At 39.2% G+C, this 21798-nt stretch overlaps 1 protein-coding gene and 1 non-coding gene across 9 annotated transcripts in view; both read left to right on the forward strand.

The window, feature by feature from the left end:
* The window catches only part of CCDC158 (coiled-coil domain containing 158), a 106896-nt gene that overhangs the window by 51216 nt on the left and 33882 nt on the right, over positions 1 to 21798 (forward strand). For all 8 annotated transcript variants that reach the window (XR_008660767.2, XM_055297261.2, XM_055297260.2 and 5 more), the window contains 8 exons: positions 33 to 230; positions 1885 to 2367; positions 7360 to 7549; positions 12131 to 12283; positions 14220 to 14332; positions 16370 to 16528; positions 17841 to 17933; positions 18500 to 18625. Coding sequence is in view for 7 of the 8 variants with exons in the window: in XM_055297261.2 (XP_055153236.2) it covers positions 33 to 230; positions 1885 to 2367; positions 7360 to 7549; positions 12131 to 12283; positions 14220 to 14332; positions 16370 to 16528; positions 17841 to 17933; positions 18500 to 18625 (1515 nt within the window). In the remaining variant the exon portion in view is untranslated. The remainder of the gene's footprint in view (positions 1 to 32; positions 231 to 1884; positions 2368 to 7359; positions 7550 to 12130; positions 12284 to 14219; positions 14333 to 16369; positions 16529 to 17840; positions 17934 to 18499; positions 18626 to 21798) is intronic.
* LOC129492380 (U6 spliceosomal RNA) lies at positions 12942 to 13047 on the forward strand. Its single transcript, XR_008660841.1, has one exon. It is a non-coding gene; the product is annotated as a U6 spliceosomal RNA (small nuclear RNA).

Below are 21798 nucleotides of genomic sequence, written 5' to 3' on the forward strand. Positions count from 1 at the left end.
GGGAGGAGAAAAGCATTCCTCTCTTTTTTTAGGCTGATCTACACAAAAGGGAGAAGGAGCTGAGTCTGGAGAAGGAGCAGAATAAGCGACTGTGGGACCGAGACACAGGCAACAGCATCACCATTGACCACCTGCGGCGGGAACTGGACGACCGGAACATGGAGGTGCAGCGCCTGGAAGCCCTGCTCAAGGCCTTGAAGAGCGAGTGTCAGGGCCAGATGGAGCAGCAGGTCAGCGCCTGCATAGGCTGTGCCATCGCCAAACAGTCTCCTCTGGGGGAAATATATATTTTATGTCTAAATAGAGCTTTTTATTTTGATCATATATGGACCTAAAATGGCTCCTAAAATAAAGCTATGGATTCTGTGAGCAATTTATGAAAACCTGATACTTATTTTTTGTTTCATTTTTTGTTTATTTATTTATTTATTTTTAGATGGCATCTCCCTCTGTCACGCAGGCTGGAGTGCAGTGGCGCGATCTCGGCTCACTGCAACCTCCACCTCCCGGGTTCAAGCAATTCTCCTACCTCAGCCTCCCAAGTAGCTGGGATTACAAGCACGTGCCACCATGCCCAGCTAATTTTTTGTATTTTTAGTAGGGATGGGGTTTCACCATGTTAGCCAGGATGGTCTCGATCTCCTGGCCTCGTGATCTGCCCACCTCAGCCTCCCAAAGTGCTGGGATTACAGGCGTGAGCCACTGCGCCTGGCCTACATATATATATATATATATATATAACCACTAATTAAACTAAATGTGTCAAGCTTTATCTCACTTGTACATTGTTGAAAAACTAAACTCCTATCCAACTGCCTTTTCACTTTTACCTAAAAATTGGTAACCTAATAATTGCTTATTTCTGCTGCAGAGAAGCATCAAATTATTGGGCAGCCTGAGGAGCAACAGGGTTGAAGGTTTCCAACAGATTTTTTTGCTTTATTTTTCTCCCAAAAGAGACTTGCCTCTCTTTCCCTGAGCCTCAGCACTGATTGAGACTGATGAGTGCATTCCATTCTGGTGCACCCACCAATAGCAAAACGTAGACTGCCTTCTTAATAGCAGTGTACTTTCTGTGCTAGGAAGACATGGTTCTAATGCCAGTTACTGCCACAGGGACATAAAAAGCATCCCACAAAAGTGTAAGCTTCTCAGAATGTGAAAGCAAACCAAGGGACTGGTCTTGGCTTAGACCCAGGCAAAGCCATTAACCTACTCTATGGCTTAACCTGGGCAAGAAGAAAGATGAAAGGACCAACTGGAAGTTAGAATTTTCAGCTTTTCCAAACAAGAATCAGAGAATATGAATGTGTGTGTGGATAAAAGCCATTATTCATTTTTTTCCTCAGAGGTAGAATTAAAGGTAAAGTTGGAAGGAAATTAAAAATAAGGGGTAGTTATTGTAAATTCCACCACCCTTCCCCCCATTGCCAGGGTTATCTTAATCTAAATCAGTACAGAAAACATCCACAGAGGAAACTTCCCAAGACTGCACTCTAGAACACCATTGTGGAGGAGCTTTATTATTTAATTAAGCCCTCTCCACCCTGGTCTAATTAGCATGTCAGTCTTACATATGTTATAAGAGCTAGAGTTCTGACAGCAAAATGATTGAGTTAATTTAACTAGACATGGCTGGGTACAGTGGCTCATCCCTGAAATCCCAGCACTTTGGGAGGCCAAAGCAGGAGACCACTTAAGGCTGGGAATTTGAGAAGACCAACCTGGGGAACATAGTGAGACCCCCATCTCTTAAAAAAAAAAAAGATCTTACTAAACATTGCCTAATTCATTATTTCATGCTTTTAAGTTAACTTGTATCTCTTGAGGTTGCCTATACCTATCCTCCCAAATCTATGAAATTCTCTTTTCTTTAACAATCAGGTGGCAGCAATTCAAGGAAAGAATGAAAGTCTAGAAAAAGTATCCTCCTTGACTGCTGAGCTTGAATCCACCAAAGAGATGCTGTGCAAAGTAGTAGAAGAGTTGACAGCCAAGAAAATGACTCTGGAGAGCTCAGAGAGGGCAATATCGGACCTGACAACTTCTCTCCAGGAAAAAGAGAGAGCCATCGAGGCTAACAATGCAGAGATCACAAAGCTCCGCTCCCAGGTGAACTTGAAGTTGCAGGAGCTGCAACACTCGAAAAATGAAGGGGATCAACTCAGAAATGTGCAGACAGAATGCGAGGCCTTCAAACTGCAGATGACAGAGAAGGACAAGGTGATCAAGATTCTGCGACAGCAGATTGAGAACATGACGCAGCTGGTGGGCCAGCATGGACAAACTGCTGGAGCTATGCAAGTAGAAAAAGCTCAGCTGGAGAAAGAAATTAATGATAGGCGGATGGAACTAAAGGAACTTAAGGTCTGTAGAGTTTTTTTGTGGTTTAACTTCTGAAATATCATTTCTCTTTGACCAGGTATGACCTGTACTGAAAAGTGGTTCTTGGTATCTGTGGACACTCTGAAACTGTTGGAAGGTGTTTGTTTCTATGTGCATATGTGTGTTTTTGTGAGAAAGGATAAATACTTTTATCAGATTACAGAAGGAATGGATGACTCGAAAATGGCTCAAAATCATGGGTATAAAAAAAAAAAGATCAGAAAATCTATGAAGTCTTTCCTGATACCACAGGAAAGTATTTTCTCCCTCTTCAGACAGACCTAAATTTGAACCCCGTCTCTCAATACTTAGTTACAGTGAAACATTGGACTGTTTGCTGAATCTTGGCTTTGATATCGATAAACAAAACCAAACCAAAAAGTAAACAAAACAAAAAACTCCCAACAACCTGTTGGGTTACTGTGAGGCTTAAATCAGAAAGTATATATCAAGGAATGAGCCTATTAATAGTTTCTGGCTATTTAATAATTTAAAATTAAAATAACTTAATAATTTAAAATTTAATAAATATTAGTTTCTTTCCCCTGTTTTGGTCTCCTTCTGAACTTTCTCATACTTTATTTGTACCTGTGAAAACCTGGTTCACATTCTATATTGCTGTGTGTGTGTGTGTGTGTGTGTCTGTGTGAGTGTGTTTATGTAGCAGTGTCTCCTTTTCCCTACAAGATTGTAGACTTCTTCAACCAGGGTACATATCTTATTAGTCTTTGTACCTCCTGCCCCATATTTTTGTGCCTTGCACCCAGAAGTTGCTCGATAAATACTTATCAAAATTTAACACGATTTAATGGTTTTTTTTAAAAAATTGATTTCATAGGATTTATGTCACCTTTATCTCTAACTTGGTGAGTAGCAGGAGACAAATCACATATACTGTAGATGCTTCAGTTTCCTCCTTCTAAAAATAGGGCCAGCAATAGATAATTATCCATCTTATGGAAATAAACAAGTTCATTGCATTAAAAAAATAGAATTTTCTATTGCTTAAGTTTTTAACTGATTATATACATTTTTAAATGGCCAAACTCACCATGAAAAGGGACATAGAAAGGATTCTTAATGGCCAGCCCTAAAATGAAATCCTTAGAACAGGTGTGATGCAGGGCAGAGCATATCAGAGGAGAAAGGATGGTTGTTCTACCTTGCTTAGGAAGATCACTAGTGGATTGCTAGTGTATTAAGGTTCTAAACAGGAGAATCCCACTCTTATACTCTAAAACTTAAATCAATTTAATCCTCACAAAACCTTGTGAGGGAGGCACTATTATTATCCCATTTTACAGCTGAAGAAACTGAGACACAGAGAGTTTAACTTGCTGGAGAGCAGCACTACCTTGTGGTTTGAACCTAGGCAGCCTAAGTAGATGTTACTGTGCAGTGGTTCTCAGTGAGAACCGGAATCGCCTGGAGGGCTTTTTAAAGCACAGACTGCTGGCCTGCTCCCAGAGTTTCTGATTCAGTAGGTCTAGGATGGGGTGTGAGATTTGGTGTTTCTGAACAAGTTGCCAGATGATGTGGATATTGCTGGTCCTGAGAGCATCCAGGATCTGTGTTAGTGCCTCAAAGGAATGTGGAGCTCATGACTAGAGAGCCAGTGAAAGCTTCAGAGAGAGCTGGGAACCTGAAATGGGCAAAAACTAGGCAAAGAGAAGGAAGGACGGCGTTCCAAGCCCGGGGAGAAGCCTACTCTGTTATTTAGCCCAAAGATGGTGTGGGAGACCTTAAAGGTTTAGGGGTAGGAAGGAGGGGGTAGCATGAAGAAGACAGTGTTGGAAGTGGATTAATCTGGCATCAGTATGCAGAAGTGGCTTGGAGAGAGTAAAACTAATTTTCAGTTCCTAAATATGGAGCTGGAGCAGCTTCAGGGAATAATTTCCTAGGTAATTAGAGTTTCACACAGACACAAAGAACGTAAGTTTAAAACGCAAGTCCTAATGCCACATCCACTTCCCTCTGTGATCTGGTAAGAAAAAAAGTTGGGGGAATCGTAGCTGTAGAAGGTATGGTTTCTCTCCTGGTTTCTGTCACCTCTTCAGAGTGGGTACTGCACACATTGACAGCAGAGAAGCAGAGTGACTTTTATTTCGATAACTGTGGGTCCCCAGAGCTAGACCTTTCTTAAAAACAAATAAATAATAAGACCAAGAAAGGACTGAATTCTATCAGCTGGCCTCAAGAGGTGGAGCATGAGCAGCACTCATCCTATGTGTGTTGTGATGCCTCAGGTTGTCCCAGGGAAAGCCCTCCCCATCCGTTACTGCATGAGGCCAGCTGGATTTAGTGTGACAGTTGCCAGGAGTGGCTAGGCAGAGATCAGACAGCCCAGATTAGGGCCTTTGCTGCCCAAACCCATCACAGGCGGGCAGTGAGACAAGCCTGGAGCTCCCCACCAATCCTTTTTGAACAGCCAGAAGCTTGTCATGTGGCTGTATTTCAGATGTATCATTGGTCTCTGCAGTTAAACTGCTGCTATAGCAGTCAAATTGCATCTGCCAGGATACTAAGACCAGTAGGGGGATAATTTGGGGAAACAATCTGATGACCAAAGAAAGTCAATATTGTTTTCAAATGTCACTTATTTGGAAGGATCTAGGTCAGTTCTGTCCACCAGAAATACAGTGTAAGTGACATATATAATTTTAAGTTTTCTAGTAGACACTTAAAAAGAAATGTGAAATTAATTTTAATAACATTTTATTTAACTCATATTCAAAATATAGTGTTTTTAATATTATAATCAATACCACAGATCACCAAGATATTTTATATTCTATTTTTATACAAAGTCTTTAAAATCTGATGTGTATTTCACACTTACAGCACATAACTTAGATTGGCCACATTCCAGGTGCTCCAGAGTCATCTGCAGGTATTGTGTTAGACAACACAGACCTACACCCTGGGAAGAGAGGGGTCCTCCTAGGAAGCCTTACCAACACAGATAGAGACCAGTTAGGAGGCACTGTGGCAATCCATATGCGAAGTGATGGCAGTCCAGACCTGGAGGTTGGGCAGGATTTGGTCAACAGCTGGGTATGAGGGGTGAGGGACAGGGAAAGACATGGCAACTTTGTGAGTTCAAACTTAGACTGGCAACATGGTAGTGCCTCTAACAGAGAAGAGTCAGAAAGGATTGTAGGGGAAAGCCCTCTGTGAAGAAGGAATAGGAATGTTTGGGTCAGAGTTTGCAGAAGCATGCCATGCTGGGGGTTTCTGACAGTTAGTTGGAAACGCCAATTTAGAGTTTCCATATTCACATTCTCTACTCTAGTCAAAGGACCAGATACTTTCACCACCACAAACCACCCCAGTCTAAGCTCCCACCTCTCTCGTTTGCTCTTCCAGTTGCCTTCTCACTGGTCTCCATGCTTCTCCCCTTACACCCACGCCAGCCACTGTTTTCCTTCATACTAAAGCCAGAGTTGTATTTTTAAATTGTTACACTACATCACTCTCATACTCAAAACTGTCCAATGACTTCTTGACTCACTCACAATGCATGCCCAAGTTCTTACATTGCCTCTGAGCAACCTGATCATTCCCTTGGCCCCCCTCTGACTTCATCTCCTGCTTACCCCAAGCTCACTTCACTCCAGCCCTACTGATGTCCCTGCTGTTCCCCAGACATGTTACCTGTACCCAGAGCTCTTCCCAGACTGTCCGTGTGGCTTGTCCTTATGCTCCTTGAGCATAAGGAGCATCTGCTTAGATGTTACGTCATCAGAGAGGCCTTTCCTTGCCAACTGTGGCAGGGTCCCCAAGACCGACCCCAGGTTTGATGATTCCCTAGGAGGACTCGCCAGACTCAGCATATAATCATACACAAGGCTAGGATTTATTACAGTGAAAGGATACAAAGCAAAATCAGCAAAAGGAAAAGGCACATGGGGCAAAATCCAGAGAAAGCCAGGCATGAGCTTCCAAGAGCCCTCTCCTAGTAGAGTTATGCAGGACATGCTTACTTCCTACTCCACCCCCTGCCCCAGCAAGACACTGTGACAACACCTGTCAAGTGTTGCTAACCAGAGAAGCTCATTAAAGCCTCAGTGCCTGGGTTTTTATATTGGAGATTGGTCCCATAGGCCCCTCTACCTGGCAGGTATCCAGATTCCAGGCTCCCAGAAGGAAAGCAGGGGTTCAGCATAAACACATTGTTTGCACAAACAGTTTAGGCACACTGAGCCACTCTTATTAGGGTGGTGGGAACCCTCCCAAAATCCAAGTTCCCAGACGACAGTCAAGGGCCAACCTTGTAAGCTGGCCTTTCTGAGGAGAGCACCCAAACCTGCTATGTGAACTCTTTCTGCACACCAGCTTACCTCAAGTAGCAACTCCTCCCTTGCATTCATTCTGTACCCCTCACCTGCTTTTATTATTATTCTTGCCACTCCTCTTACCTGACATATTAAGTATTTGTTTGTTTTCTTCTTTTCTTACTAGAGGAGCACATGAAGACAAAGACATTGTTTTGTTTATTGCTATCCAGGGCCAGGACTAGGGTGAGGTAAGTGAGGTGCCCAGGTTGGAGGCCCTCACCTAGCTGCCTCACTTGCATTACCCTAGTCATAGCCCTGCTTCTATATCCCTTGCATGTAAAATAGTTCCTGCCACAAAGAAGGTTCTTAATATGTATTTTTTGAATGAATGGAGATAGAATAGGAATAATGAAGGGTTGTTGCAAGCAATACCAGGAATTGACATCTAAGCTTAAAAGAAAGTGAAATATTTTTCCCACTTTCTATTGATGCTTTATAATAAAATACAAATTTAGTGTCCTGAGAAGTAATGAAAAGATAATAAATATAGATGGAATACAGATAGGAGGCAGAAAAGGATATTAAGTAGGAGACTGTTGTCAGATTTTAGGACTGTGTTAGCATCTATCAATTATAACTATACATGTGCATATTTTTTACTTCTATATCTATCCTTTGTATTTATCCATATATTTAGATTTTAAAAGATAAAAAAGATGCAAAGATCCGGGAGCTTGAGGCCAGAGTGAGTGACTTGGAGCTGGAAAAGGTGAAGCTGGTGAATGCAGGCTCTGAGTGGCTCCGTGCAGTGAAGGACATCAAACAAGAGAGAGATCAATTATTAAATGAGGTGAAAACAAGTAGGAATGAATTAAACAATCTTTCAGGTATGTTGCTTCAGTGCAAATCCTACTAAAAAATAAGAGTCTTAGCAGTGAAGCCAATGTAGACCCTAGCACAATTGCAAAAGAAGGGTGTCTCACTCACATGACAAACATGAATAGTTATGCTGCCCCCATGGAGTTATTCATAGCATGAAATCTCATAGTTCTCATGAAGAGTTCCCACATCTTACACTTACTGACCTTAACTTTAGTCAGCCCTCAGTGTACTGGAAATTCTGTACTGAATTTGCAAGAGAAGTGTGAGGTATCCAGAGTCCAGGCTTCCAAAAGGAAAACAGGTGTTCACATAAATCACATTGTCTGCACAGTTTTGCGTTTATGAAAGTGGAAACCTGGAGTTCTTTGAGTCAAATAGCTTGATTAGAAGTTTACTAATGAAGTGACATGTGAAAATAGACATGTAAATTTATTGAAAGGAAAAATCCATGGACTTACATTAAACAGTGAAACACTCCAGTTTATGGTTGGTATGTGTATTAGTCCCTTCTTGCATTGCTGTAAAGAACTACCTCAGACTGGGTAATTTATTTTATTTATTTATTTTTGAGACAGAGTCTCACTCTGTTGCCCAGGCTGGAGGCATGATCTCAGTCACTGCAAGCTCCGCCTCCCGGGTTCACGCCATTCTCCTGCCTCAGCCTCCCGAGTAGCTGGGACTACAGGCGCCCACTACCACGCCAGGCTAATTTTTTGTATTTTTAGTAGAGATAGGGTTTCACTGTGTTAGCCAGGATGGTCTCAATCTCCTGACCTCGTGATCCACCTGCCTCAGCCTCCCATAGTGCTGGGATTACAGGCATAAGCCAGCCCACCCAGCCCAGACTGAGTAATTGATAAAGAAAAGAGGTTTAATTGACTCACAGTTCTGCAGGCTGTACAGGAAGCATGGCTTGGAGGCCTCAGGAAACTTAAAATCGTGGAAGATGAAGGAGAAGCAAGCACATATTCACGTGGCAGTGGGAGAGAGAGAGACAGAGAGAGAGAGAGCACACAAAGGGGGAGGTGCTACACACTTTGAAACAACCAGATCACAGGAGAACTCACTCACTGTCATGAGAACAGCAAAGGGGAAATCCACCCCCATGATCCAGTCACCTTCCACAAGGCCCCTCCTCCAACACTGGGAATTACAACAGGACATGAGATTGGAGTCAGGACACTGAGCCAAACCATATCATTCTGCCCCTGGGCCCTCCCAAATCTCATGTCCTTCTTGCATTTCAAAACACAATCATGCCTTCCCAATAGTCCCCCAAAGTCTTAACTCATTCCAGCATTAACTCAAAAGTCCAAGTCCAAAGTCTCATCTGAGACAAGGCAAATCACTTCTACCTATGAGCCTGTAAAATAAAAAACAAGTTAGTTACTTCCAAGATACATTGAGGGTACAGGCATTGGGTAGATGTTTCTGTTCCAAAAGAGATAAATTGGCCAAAACAAAGGGGCTACAGGGCCCATGCAAGTCTGAAACCCAGCAGGGCAGTCATTAAATTTCTAAGCTTTGAAATAATCTCCTTTGACTCCATGTCTCACATTCAGGGCATACTGATGTAAGGCGTGGGCTTCCAAAACCTTGGGCAGCTCTGCCTCTGTGACTCTGCAGGGTACAGCCCCCATGGCTGCTTTCTTGGGCTGGCACTGAGTGCCTATGACTTTTCCAGGCACACAGTGCAAGCTGTCAGTGGATCTACCATTCTGGGGTCTGGAGGACAGTGGCCCTCTTCTCACAGCTCCACTGGGCAGTGCTCCAGTGCAGACCCTGTGTGGGGGCCCCAACCCCACATTTCCCCTCTGCACTACCCTAGTAGACGTTCTCCATGAGGGCTCTGCTCCTGCAGCAGACTTCTGCCTGGACATCCAGGCATTTCCATATATCCTCTGAAATCTAGGTGGAGGCTCCCAAGCCTCAACTCTTGCCCTCTGTGCACCCACAGCCCCAACACCACATGGAAGCTGCCAAGGCTTGGGGCTTGCACTCTCTGAAGCAACAGCCCGAGCTATACCTTGGCCCCTGTTAACCACAGTTGGAACTGGAGCAGCTGAAATGTAGGGCACCATGTCCCAAGGCTGCACAGTGCAGCAGGGCTCTGGATCTGGCCCAATAAACCATTTTTCCCTTCTAGGCCTCCAGACCAGTGAGGGGAGTGGCTTCTGAGAAGGTCTCTGAAATGACCTGGAGACGTTTTCCCCATTGTCTTCGCTATGAACATTTGGCTCCTCTTATCTTACGCAAATTTCTGCAGCCTTGAATTTCTCCCCAGAAAATGGATTTTTCTTTTCAACTGCATGGTTAGGATGCAAATTTTCCAAACTTTTATGCTCTACTTCCCTTTTAAATATAAATTCTAGCTTCAGGTTATTTCATTTTTAATGCAAATGAGCATAGGCTTTTAGGAGCAGCCAGGCCACATCTTGAACACTTTGCTGCTTAGAAATTTCTTCTGCCAGATACCCTAAATCATCTCTCTCAAGTTCAAAGTTCCACAGATTCCTAGAGCAGGGGCACAATGCTGCCAGTCTCTTTGCTAAAGCATAGCAAGAATGATCTCTACTTCATTTCCCAGTAAGTTCCTCATCTCCATCTGAGATTTCTTCAGCCTGGACTTCATTGTTCATATCACTGTCAGCATTTTGGTCACAACAATTTAACAAGTTTCTAGGAAGTTCCAAACTTTCCCACATCTTGCTGTCTTCTTCTGATCTCTCCAAACTGTTACAACCTGTATCTGTTACCCACTTGCAAAGCTGCTTTCATATTTTCAGGTATCTGTAGAGCAGTATCCTACCTCTGTGGTACCATTTTTCTGTATTAGTTCATTTTTGCATTGCTATAAAGAACTACCTGAGAATGAATAATTTGTGAAGAAAAGAGGTTTAATTGACTCACGGTTCTGCAGGCTGCACAGGAAGCATGGCTGGGAGGTCTCAGAAAACATAATCATGGTGGAAGGTGAAGGGGAAGCAAGCACATCTTCACATGGTAGCAGTAGAAAGAGAGAGAGGGAGGTGCTATACACTTTCAAACAACCAGATCTCATGAGAACTCACACACTATCACAAGAACAGCAAGGGGGAAATCCTTCCCCATGATCCAGTCACCTCCCACGAAGCCCCTCCTCCAACACTAAGAATTACAATAGGACATGAGATTTGGGTCAGAACACAGAGCCAAACCATATTAGTATGGTATGAAGTATCATGTACTTCATAAAGTCAGAAGTTACTGAGCATTTACTATGCAAGACACTGTGATAGAACCTGGAAACCCCACAATGAAGCTCACAGTCTAGTGGGGAGATAAACCTAGATAGAAATGGGTGAATAACCAGTGTGTGAGGCACAGTGAAAGTGTATTGAGTACAAAGATAGCACAGAGGATAGAGAATTTACCTCCTGTAGGAAGTGACGTCTGTACTGGGTTTGAAAGAGGAAAAGGAATTCAGCAGGTGAAAAAGAGGTGCAAGGGACATTCCAGGCAGAGAGAACATTATGGGCAAATGCACGAAGCCATGAAATATCAAAATGTGACCTCAGAAGTATTAGCTGGAGCAAAAGTAAAATGAATGAGGGCTAAGAAATCAGGCAGAATAGATAGGTAGAGCAGGGTAATGTGGAGCCCACAAAGGATATTAAGTAGGAGATTTTTTGTCAGATTTTAGGTGGACTGTGTTAGTAAGTAAATTAGAGAAAAGAAAGGCAGACCAAGCAGTTAACGAGGATTTTTGCAGTCATCCCAGATAAATAGAATGAGGACTTGAATTAAGGCAGTGGCAGTGAGAATGGAAGGAAAGAATTAAGAATATTTTTGGAGGTTAAATCACAGAACTTAGTGGTTGGAGGGATTAAGTGTAGGTTTCAGGATTTTAGTTTGTGGTATTGGAAAAGCAATGTCAGCAACTGGGAGAGGGAACCAGAAGGAAAGGCAGGCTTGAAGGCTGGAGGATGAGATGTTGTCACTGTGAGGCAGTTGTTTTCAGGTGGCATGAGGACATCTACATGGAGATGTCTGGACAAATGGAGCTGGAGCTTTGATCCTTTTCTATATAAATCTAATCATATATATAGATACATATAAATAAATATGTGTGTGTGTATGTGTGTGCACGTGTGTATTGTAGTATATCAAATGATGAGTTTGTGCCAGGTATTTTCACAGATACTGGAGATAAGTTAGATAAGACAGATGGCAGCCTCAGGTTACTTATAGTGTCATGGAGATTCATCTACCAGCAGATGGTGGTTAAATCTACTCTAGTGGACATGGTCACCCAAGAAGAAGGTTTAAGATGAAATAACTGCAAACTAATTACGATGTTTGGGAAAAAACAATGAGTAATAAGTGGGTAAAGGAGGAATAGGATCCACCCAAGCAGATTAAAAAAAAAGAGTCACATTCCTGGAATTGTATGTGTACATCTCATTTCTGTAACAAAGGAAGATGTAATTAAATGAGTTCTCTTCCAGCTCTAAAATTCTGTGATCATTAATTACACATAAAATATACTTAATTAACAATGGGATAGAAAAAAGTAACCATCTATTATTGATTATCACATTGTATAGAGGAGTATGAAGTCTTAAAAAGGAATTTCCAAAACAAAAGTGAAGAAATGGAAATGACTACAAATAAGTTGAAAATGCAATTAAAATCTGCACAGTCTGATCTAGAACAGACAAGAAATACATTAAAGTCAATGGAAGGATCTGATGTTCATGGTATGTATGCTCTGTTAGATTTAAAATTTTTTCTTCTGCTTTTAATTTAATGGACTAAATTTGTTAAAACACAAACTCAAATACGTTACCTACCACCTCTTCTCAGTGCTAAATGATGTGAGAAATATACAATAGTAGGTATTAATGATGGAGGTTATGTAGCAGTAGTTAATTGTTTTTACAGAAATTGCCATGAAGTTAATTTAATCTCTAAACTATCTGAATCTTTCCTTTCTAGTGGCTATTTCAGTAATTTCTAACAGATCTCAGTATCTATTAATGTCAAGTAATTATTTTTAAGGATATAAATACAAGTTACCAGTAATTTCCATTCAACCCTTTATTTTTCAACATGTACACTATATAAACGGTAGGTCCCTGGCTAGTTGGCAGTTCTTGATTCCTTCACTGTGATAAAAATGGAAAGGAATCCTGGAAATTGAATTGTTAGGTGAGGGGACCTTCTTACCACCTAGACTTATTCCCCTTCTACCTTGCTGCCCATACTCATGCAGAGAGATAAAAAGGTTATCTTCCAGTTCATGTTATTCATATAATTGTTGACATGACCACATTAGCTGACCATAAAAATTAATATTTATCTAATTAAAGTATATATTTTCCATTTCTCAATATTTTTTAATGTCAGAAGATTTTTGTGCTCGCTTTGGCAGCACTTATACTAAAATTAGAACGATATAAAGAAGATTACCATAGTCTCTGTGCAAGGACGACCACAAATTCTTGATGTGTTTCATATTTTGTGTGGTTTGGCCCTTTGCTGGTTAACACAGATAAACTTGCTGGGTTTGGAGAAGTCACTGGAGAGGTCTTTTGGGATCTGCTGTCCCTGCTCCCCAGATAGCAACCCTGCCTCACTGTCGGGCATCTTCACAACCACCCCAGGGACATTACAATTATTAAGTTACCTAGAGAACCCTTGTATTCTCATTCAAATTCTTGTTTTTATTTATTAAATCAGCTTAAAATAAAAAACAAAACATTCGTTTGAGAAAATTACCTTTCAAGGCCAACCATGATCCACTTAATCAGACCATAATTCTTCAAAGTGGTGAGCAAATAATGTCAGACTTTTAACCTATTAATAAATCAATATATAGTGTCAGTTTAACCCTGTTTTGACAGTTTAGATAGAAGATTATATCTTATTAATGAGAAGTCAGGCCTTTCATTCTGATAGCTTGTTTATAATGAATGGTATATTTTCATTTTTCTTTTTAACCTCTAAGTTATAGCCAGACTGGACTCAAAGCTGTGGCATTTTCAATCCTTTTTCCTCAGCTGACTATAAGAAAAAAAAATCAGATATGCTTATGCTGGCAGTTTGGCTACTGAGATGGTAGTGAGTTCCAAGCACATGACAACAATCATGAGAATAAAAATTGAAGGGTTTGTGATATCACTGGGCGCTTTAAAAGATATACTAGATGTCTTGTGCAGTATTTTAAGTATGAGTTTCTGGAAAAATCATTTTAGTAATAATACAATATATATTATTATTTATGTGACACCCCCCATGTCTACACACACACACACACACACAAGTACATATATTATATATTATATATTTCTCTACATGGGTAAGTATGAGTTTAGTCAATGTTATTGTTATTACTGGAAAGGTGGCAACGTATCATGGTCAATGAAATTAATCCCAGTGGCAAAAACCCTACAAAACATGATTATATGTATGTTTCCCAGCTAAAACTCTCTAGTAGTAGTTAAAAGTTATTATATTCCAATATTATGAAAACCAAAGACATTTGTCCATGATCTTTTCCTTGAGACTGCCCAGATACCTTGGAGGATCTTCCTTGTCACCTTCTCATAAAGTTTAACCATCAAATTACCATAGTCTCTCAAATTTAAGAACCTAAGGCATAGTTTGCCTCTTTTTTTTTTTTTTTTTTTCCAGCTATGAAAGTGGCAATGGGGATGCAAAAGCAAATCACAGCCAAAAGAGGTCAGATAGATGCCCTTCAAAGCAAGATACAGTTTTTGGAAGAGGCAATGACAAATGCAAATAAGGTGGGTTGCTGTCCTCAGAGTGAGGAAACCAACATGTTCACTCACAGACAGACCACAAGGCAGAATAAGATGAAGCAGAGATGCAAGTGCAAGGGGAAAAGGAAAGCTTATTTCTAGGTGAGCGAACAAGGGAAAAGTTCCTAGAAAAGCATTTGAGCAGTTGAAAGACAGCTACAATTTTAAACGTGGGAAATGGGAAAAAGAACATTCTTGGTAGAGGCAAGGAATGATTATAAACAAAATACAGTGAGTTCCATTATAATGTGACATACATGTTTGTAAAAATCGCTGTGCTATGCAAAATTGTGTAATTAAAAACCACAGGGCTTATGGGAACAATGGGATCAGGAGCACCACACTAACAAATTTTATTAGTGACACATAAAATAATAGGAACCTAATAAAAACAATAGCAGTTTTACACATATTAAATTGTTAAGAAATATGTAAATACAACAATAAGTATAGCTCTTTGTCTTGAAAATGACCTGAAGTTTTCTTAAGTATATATGCAGCTTGTATGTTATTGTGGAGGAGTAGGAGGACAGTTTCCTGTAACACTGGATGTAGATGGATGTGGTTCATAACACTTGCTAAAACTGAGAGAGCCGGTAGGTGGGTGTTTGAGGAGTGTGCATGTATGCTCCTTGTGTATTCCTATGCAGCTGTGTTTAGCTAGGTTGAGTTTTCTGCACTGACCTAGTGGTTCTCATGAATGAGACTCATTCACGAATAAGCAACCATGAAGTTTGCCTAATGCTCAAATATTCCCTGGTATATCCATTACTTTGGAAAAAGTGTCTATTTCAGAAGAAGATTTATAACAGAACTGACTATAATAGAGGTGAAAAAGTAAATGACAGGTAGAAAATAAGTGCAACCAAAGTAATTGCTAATTTACTATCCATGATGAGCTGCCAAAATACTTCAGAGTGTTTGCAGCTAAATATTAACAAGTATAAACCTATATTTGTGCATACCCCTTATCATATAGACTTATTTCTTCTTTCCAATTTTTTCTTCCCTTCCATTCTCTTATCCTGAATTCACTTTTTTCTTTCTCCTTTTTTATTTTTTATTTTTTTTGCCTTTGGGAACCTAAAGCAGTGCTTATCCTTCCCAATGGCACTTATGGCTTTAAGAGGTTACTGCCTGCTGTCAACAAAGATGCCTCCCCTGCCTAAAGGAAAATATTCATCATAGCTCTAAGATATTCCCTCCAAACAAAAAGGAGAAAGCCTACACAATTAATCCCTCTTTCCTTCTGAAGCCTTTTCTGCCTAATCTAATCAGAAAAGGAAAACTTTTTTGCATTTTACAGTAGCAACACCTTCTACCTTATTTACAATAAATGTTTTTCACTATGAAAAAATACATAAAGAAATGTAGACTCAACGCACTGATGTATTTTAACTTGACAACTATACATTTATTATTTTTGTATACATATTCTGTGGCGCTTTTTTGGAAGGATGAACTAATTTTAATGAAATGTTGTTTAATAGCAGAGACTATTATATCAGTAAGCTCACTGTCATCATTGGGCTAAGTGACTTGAGGGCAGGAACTATATGTCCCGTTTGTTTTTCTGTCACAGGGTTTGCAGTAGGATTTTGTGAAATGAATATTCAACCTTGAAACACAATAGAAATCCATAAAACTTTCAAGTAATGCATCTTTTAAAAATCTCTGTTGTTTAAAATAAATTTTAGTAAAATTTGATATACGATTATTTGATCCCAATTCACTAAAACACTGTCTTTTTATGACAATATAGTTATTTCATATTTTGTAGATTTTATCAAAGATTTATTAAGACTAGAAAGAAGTGATAATACAAGCAATGATTAAAATAGGAGAGAGTACATAATAACATACTCCCAGCAGCTCCCAACCACAACTCAGAAGCAATTAAATGGCATATAAATTAAACTTACCTGGTTCAGGGTCCTTTAAACAAGAATTTTATATTTCCATTACCTTTCAGCATCTACATCAACAGGTTATTTCTGATATTTTTCTCTCATATAATTGTAGGAGAAACATTTTCTGAAAGAAGAGAAAAGTAAACTCAGTCAGGAATTGAGGACTGTTGCCACAGAAAAAAACAAGATGGCTGGGGAGTTGGAAGTTCTGCGATCTCAGGAACGCCGTTTGAAAGAAAAGTTTACTAATATGGAAGTTGCTCTGGATAAGGTAATTATTAACTAAACATATGAAGTAATTATCAACTAAATAGTTATTAACCAAATAGAATTGTTCTGAACAAAAGCTCTATGTAGACAGGAACTGAATGTATCAATCTGTGTTGTATCCCAATCACCTAGCACAAAGGGAAACCCTATCCTATAGAGAAGGCGTTTCTGAATTTTAAAGTGTAATCATAATGCGTACTTTTTGCCAAGTTTTCTTTTTCAGGCTAACATAGTCACAGGAGCAGTAAGATCAAAGATGTAAGATGTTCCCAATATCCTTAGTGACATGAATAAGTAAAAAGGTCTCCATGAGCACCTGACTTACTACCAAAAAGTGACTTGGGTACTTGGTAGAATACAGTCTCTTAATAATGTCAATAAAATGATAAAGTAATGCTAATGGCTGGCACTTTGTGGGGTCCAGAAAGTGCATGTAGGAAACATAGCTTAAAGAATGAGAAGGATCAGTGATACTTTTTGTCATTGCCATTTATTGTAGAGTAATAAATCTCTCTTCCTGTCACCTAGAAACTCTGGAAGCCTAAAATTGTACAAAAACCATCCTTGATTGCTAAGAAAACAGTGCCTTTATGGTTAGCTACAATGATTTGCGATCTCACCTCTGCTACCTTTGTTTCTTAAAACATGCTATATTGAGTTTGTGAATTTCAGTTGTGGTTTTTTTTTAAATTTATTTTATTTTATTTTATTTTATTTTTTTGAGACGGACTCTCGCTCTGTCACCAGGCTGGAGTGCAGTGGCACGATCTCAGCTCGCTGCAACTTCCGCCTCCTGGGTTCAAACGATTCTCCTGCCTCAGCCTCCCAAGTAGCTGGGACTACAATTGTGCACCACCACGCCCAGTTAATTTTTGTATTTTTAGTAGTGATGGGGTTTAACCATGTTGGCCAGGATGGATGGTCTCCATCTCTTGACCTCGTGATCCACCCGCCTCGGCCTCCCAAAGTGCTGGGATTACAGGTGTGAACCACCATGCCCAGCCAGTTGTGGTTATTTTAATATAAATTTTTATACTTTGGTAAAGCTGTTTGCTCATTCCATCCTTAGTTCATTCATTGTTTGCCCTTCACGTACTAAAAGCTACGTATTTGCTGGGGGTATAGAGGATAAAAACATGGCCTCCAGTTGCTCACAGTTCACTGAATAAAACAGATAAATAGATCACTGTAATATAGTTTGGTAGAAGGGCAGGAAGATTTTTTGAAGAGATGGCAGCTCTGCATTCATAGGTCAATAAAATATACGTGCATAAAGAATGGAAGATAAACCATTTATGATTGCTCCATTGTAGGCATCTTTGCAGTTTGCAGAATGTCAAGATATAATACAGCGTCAGGAGCAAGAATCAGTGCACTTAAAACTTCAACACTCTTCGGATATAAAAGTAAGGTCATCATAAATAGTAGTTTAAGCAAAAATAATGCCTTTCTTTGATATGCTTTTATATTTTCTTGTGTACCTTAGATACACATTCAAGGATATTTCAACATTACCTGATACTATTAATAGCAATGATAAGATCTGTACATTGTTATATACTATACCTATCCTTTTCATATATGGTAACAAATAGAAGCACCACTATCCTTAGTTTAAAATAGGTGAGTGAAATACAAACAAGTTTACTAGTACCTGCATGGGAATACCCAAAGCAAGAGTTTTCCATGCTCAGAAGTCAAGCGAGTACAAAACCCTAAGTGCAAATATATTTGCTTGTTTGGGGAATAGCAAAAGTGATGTAATCTACATGACAAAACATGTTTTTTTTTAAATCGTACATTTTACACTGAAATATATGTCTATTTTAAGAAGTGTACTTTAAAGCTACAGACATATTTTAAAATCTCAATAATGGATTTTGCCTGTGAAATCAAAAATACATTTCAATTTCACAATTCTTTATAATTGTAGGCTGGCAGTTATTTTGCTTACCTCTATATTGTTTTCCAGGAACTTCAGGGCCCTGGATACACCTCAAATTCTTCATCGAAACCACGCCTTCTCCAGCCAGCATCTGTTACTCGTTCTCATTCTAATGTACCATCTTTGCAGTCTACAGCCAGCTTCCTGTCTCATGTAAGTAACCAGTCTTATGATCCATTACACAAATGACATATATGTAAGTAATTTTAAATTGGAAAGAATTACACTAAAAAATAATATCTCTATATCCATAGCATTTTCAATTACTAGATTTTAGATTTATACATTTTCCTATAAATTCAATGGAGTCCAGGTGAATAAAAATATTTTCTTCACTATTTGGTGTTTTCTTATCTTCAATTCTTTGGTTATTTCCATCACAAGAATTTCCAGATTACAAAGCAAATAGTGAGATGGCTAAAATAAACATCACTTCAAAAGGCAAAGGCAAGTTGGTGGTATATTTAATAGTCTACCAAAATGAAAATTATTTGCTATATGTGGTTTCTTTGTTAACTTATTTGTAACATAATTTTATTAATTATAAGACACTTTTATTCCCTTTAATTAAAATATTAGAAACTTTGGACATTTTTTAGTTTAACCTTTTATACTTTTAATGCTCAGAAAAAAATATGTGCAATGTAAAATTCAAGTTTGTTTTCTCTGAAGATATGTATTTATGAAACCACAAATCCCTTGCAACCAGTATTCAACTGTAAAGAAATAAGGCATTCCATAAATCACAAATGAAAATCAATTAAATTAGTTAAACGTCCTATCTTACATATGGCAACAGGATCACCAGTAATCTGTTGTTTCATCTGTACCATTTAAATGAAAATTATGTACTGTTTAAATGACTAAAATGGAATCCTCTCACACACTTAAGATGTGTGCGCTGAAAAATAAGCTACCATACAACAAAGAGTAGTCTATCAAACAATAGAATAATAATATTAGTGTTAGAAGTTAAGCATGTTTCTCTCTGGAGACTGAAATTCAGAGATGCACAGGGGAAAGGCAGGAGACTGCTGCTTTTTAAGTGTTATGAAATCATTTCTTTTTAAAAATATGTACATGTTCCATTGATAAAAATTAAATTACCCTGCCCTTTCCAAAAATAATTTTGCACATCAAACAACAACAAAGAACATTTGACCAGGAGTCATTGGAACCATATTTTTAACTCTTTGTGTGACCTTGGGCGAGTCAGTTAAATATATTGCACCTTGATCTTTTCCTCTCTAACAAGTAGTCTGGACAAGATGACCTCTAGGGTCACCAAGAAAGATTAGCTCTGAAATTCTGTGACTTTTAATTACCCAAAATCTATTAGATTTTTCCTGGCACCTTAATATATAGATTGTACTTGATTATTAAGAATGGCATCCATCACTAAAAAAGTACTAGTCATTAGCTTGTTTAACTTTAAATTTTAACCTATTTATTTGTTTATTTATTTAGTTTTTCCTGAAACAGAGTCTTGCTCTGTCACTGAGGCTGGAGTGCAATGGTGCAGTCATGCTCACTGCAGCTTGAACCAGCCAGGATCAAGCAATCCTCCTACCTTAGCCTCCCTAGTAGCTGGGACTAAAGGTGCATGCCACCACGCCTGGCTAATTTTTGTATTTTTATAGAAACAGAGTTTCACTATGTTGCCCAGGCTTGTCTCAAACTCCTGGGCTCAAGCAATCCTCCCACCTTGGCCTCCCAAAGTGCTGGGATTACAGGTGTGAGCCACTGCTCTTGGCCTCAACTTAAGTTTTTAAATAATAATTCTAACAGCAAAAATGAACTAGATTTTTAAAATATACTGTCAGACATGCTTTATACAATTAATTCCTTCTCTTAAAAATGTTTATTATATAATTTTACACAATAAAAGTAATATTCATTTTTTGTTTATTCACTGATGTTTGCCAAGTACCTATAACAGTGTCTAGCATATATTCAACAAATATTTATCTCATGGATGAATGAATTCACTGTAGAACATTGTCTTCAGGTCTCCATTACTTCCACTGATAAGTCAATTGTAAATCTTGTTGTTGCTGTTTTGGAGGTAGTTTTTTCTCTGATTGTTTTCAAGATTTTCTCTTTGTTTTGGTGTATAACAGTTTGCCTATCATGTGCCTAGATGTGCTGGTCTTTCTGTCTATCTTTCTTAAGGGTAGTGGTCTTCCTGATGCATGGATTGAAATCTTCATCAATTTGAGAAAATTTTCATCCCTTATCTACTCAGTTTGTTTTCTCTATTTTCTTTTTTCCCTCTGGGACTCTAACACACATATTAATTGTTTTTTCGTCATTCCTTATATGTCTTTATATTCTTTACACTTTTGCCCATCCTCTGTGCTTTCCTGGCCTATTTTCCAGATAATTAATTCTCCCTTCACCTGAGTCTAATCTATTAAACCCATCAATTAAGTTCTTCATTTTAGAAATTGTGGTATTTAGTACTAGATTTCCATTTAATTCATGTTTTTTAACAAGTTCTTTACAGAAATTCTCAATATTATCTTTTACTTTTTTGTATTGTTAAGTATATGTCACGGTCCACATGTTTGTGTTTTCCCTTAGATTCATATGTTGAAACCTAAACCCCAAGGTGGAACCAGTGGGAGGTGATTGGGTCATAAGGGCTCTGCCCTCACAAATGGTATTAGTGCCCTTTTTTTTTTTTTTTTTTTTTTGAGACGGAGTCTCGCTCTGTCGCCCAGGCTGGAGTGCAGTGGTGCGATCTCGGCTCACCACAAGCTCTGCCTTCCGGGTTCACACCATTCTCCTGCCTCAGCCTCCTGAGTAGCTGGGACTACAGGTGCCCACCACCTCGCCTGGCTAATTTTTTTTTTTTTGGTATATTTAGTGGAGACGGGGTTTCACTGTGTTAGCCAGGATGGTCTCGATCTCCTGACCTCGGGATCCACCCACCTCACCTCCCAAAGTGCTGAGATTACAGGCATGAGCCACAGCACCCGGCATTAGTGCCCTTTTATAAAAGAGGCTTGAGAGAGCTTGTTTGCCCCTTCTCCCATGTGAGGACACATAGAAGTTGCCATCTATGAGGAAGAGCTCCTCACCAAATGCTGAATCTGCTGGCATCTTGATCTTGCACTTCCCAGCCTGAACTGTGAACAATAAATTTCTGTTGTTTATAAATTACCCACTCTAAGATATTTTCCTATAACAACCCAAACAGAGTAAGAAAATAACTGTTTTAAAAATTGGCACATGATAATTATATGATTTGAATCCCCTCCGAGCCTGTGTCGATTTTTTCCCTTGGTTTCTAGTCACTTTGTTGTTTGGTCTCTTTGCTTCCT

The sequence above is a fragment of the Symphalangus syndactylus genome, chromosome 10 (assembly GCF_028878055.3).
Source record: "Symphalangus syndactylus isolate Jambi chromosome 10, NHGRI_mSymSyn1-v2.1_pri, whole genome shotgun sequence".
In the NCBI taxonomy this organism is placed as follows: Eukaryota; Metazoa; Chordata; class Mammalia; order Primates; family Hylobatidae; genus Symphalangus; species Symphalangus syndactylus.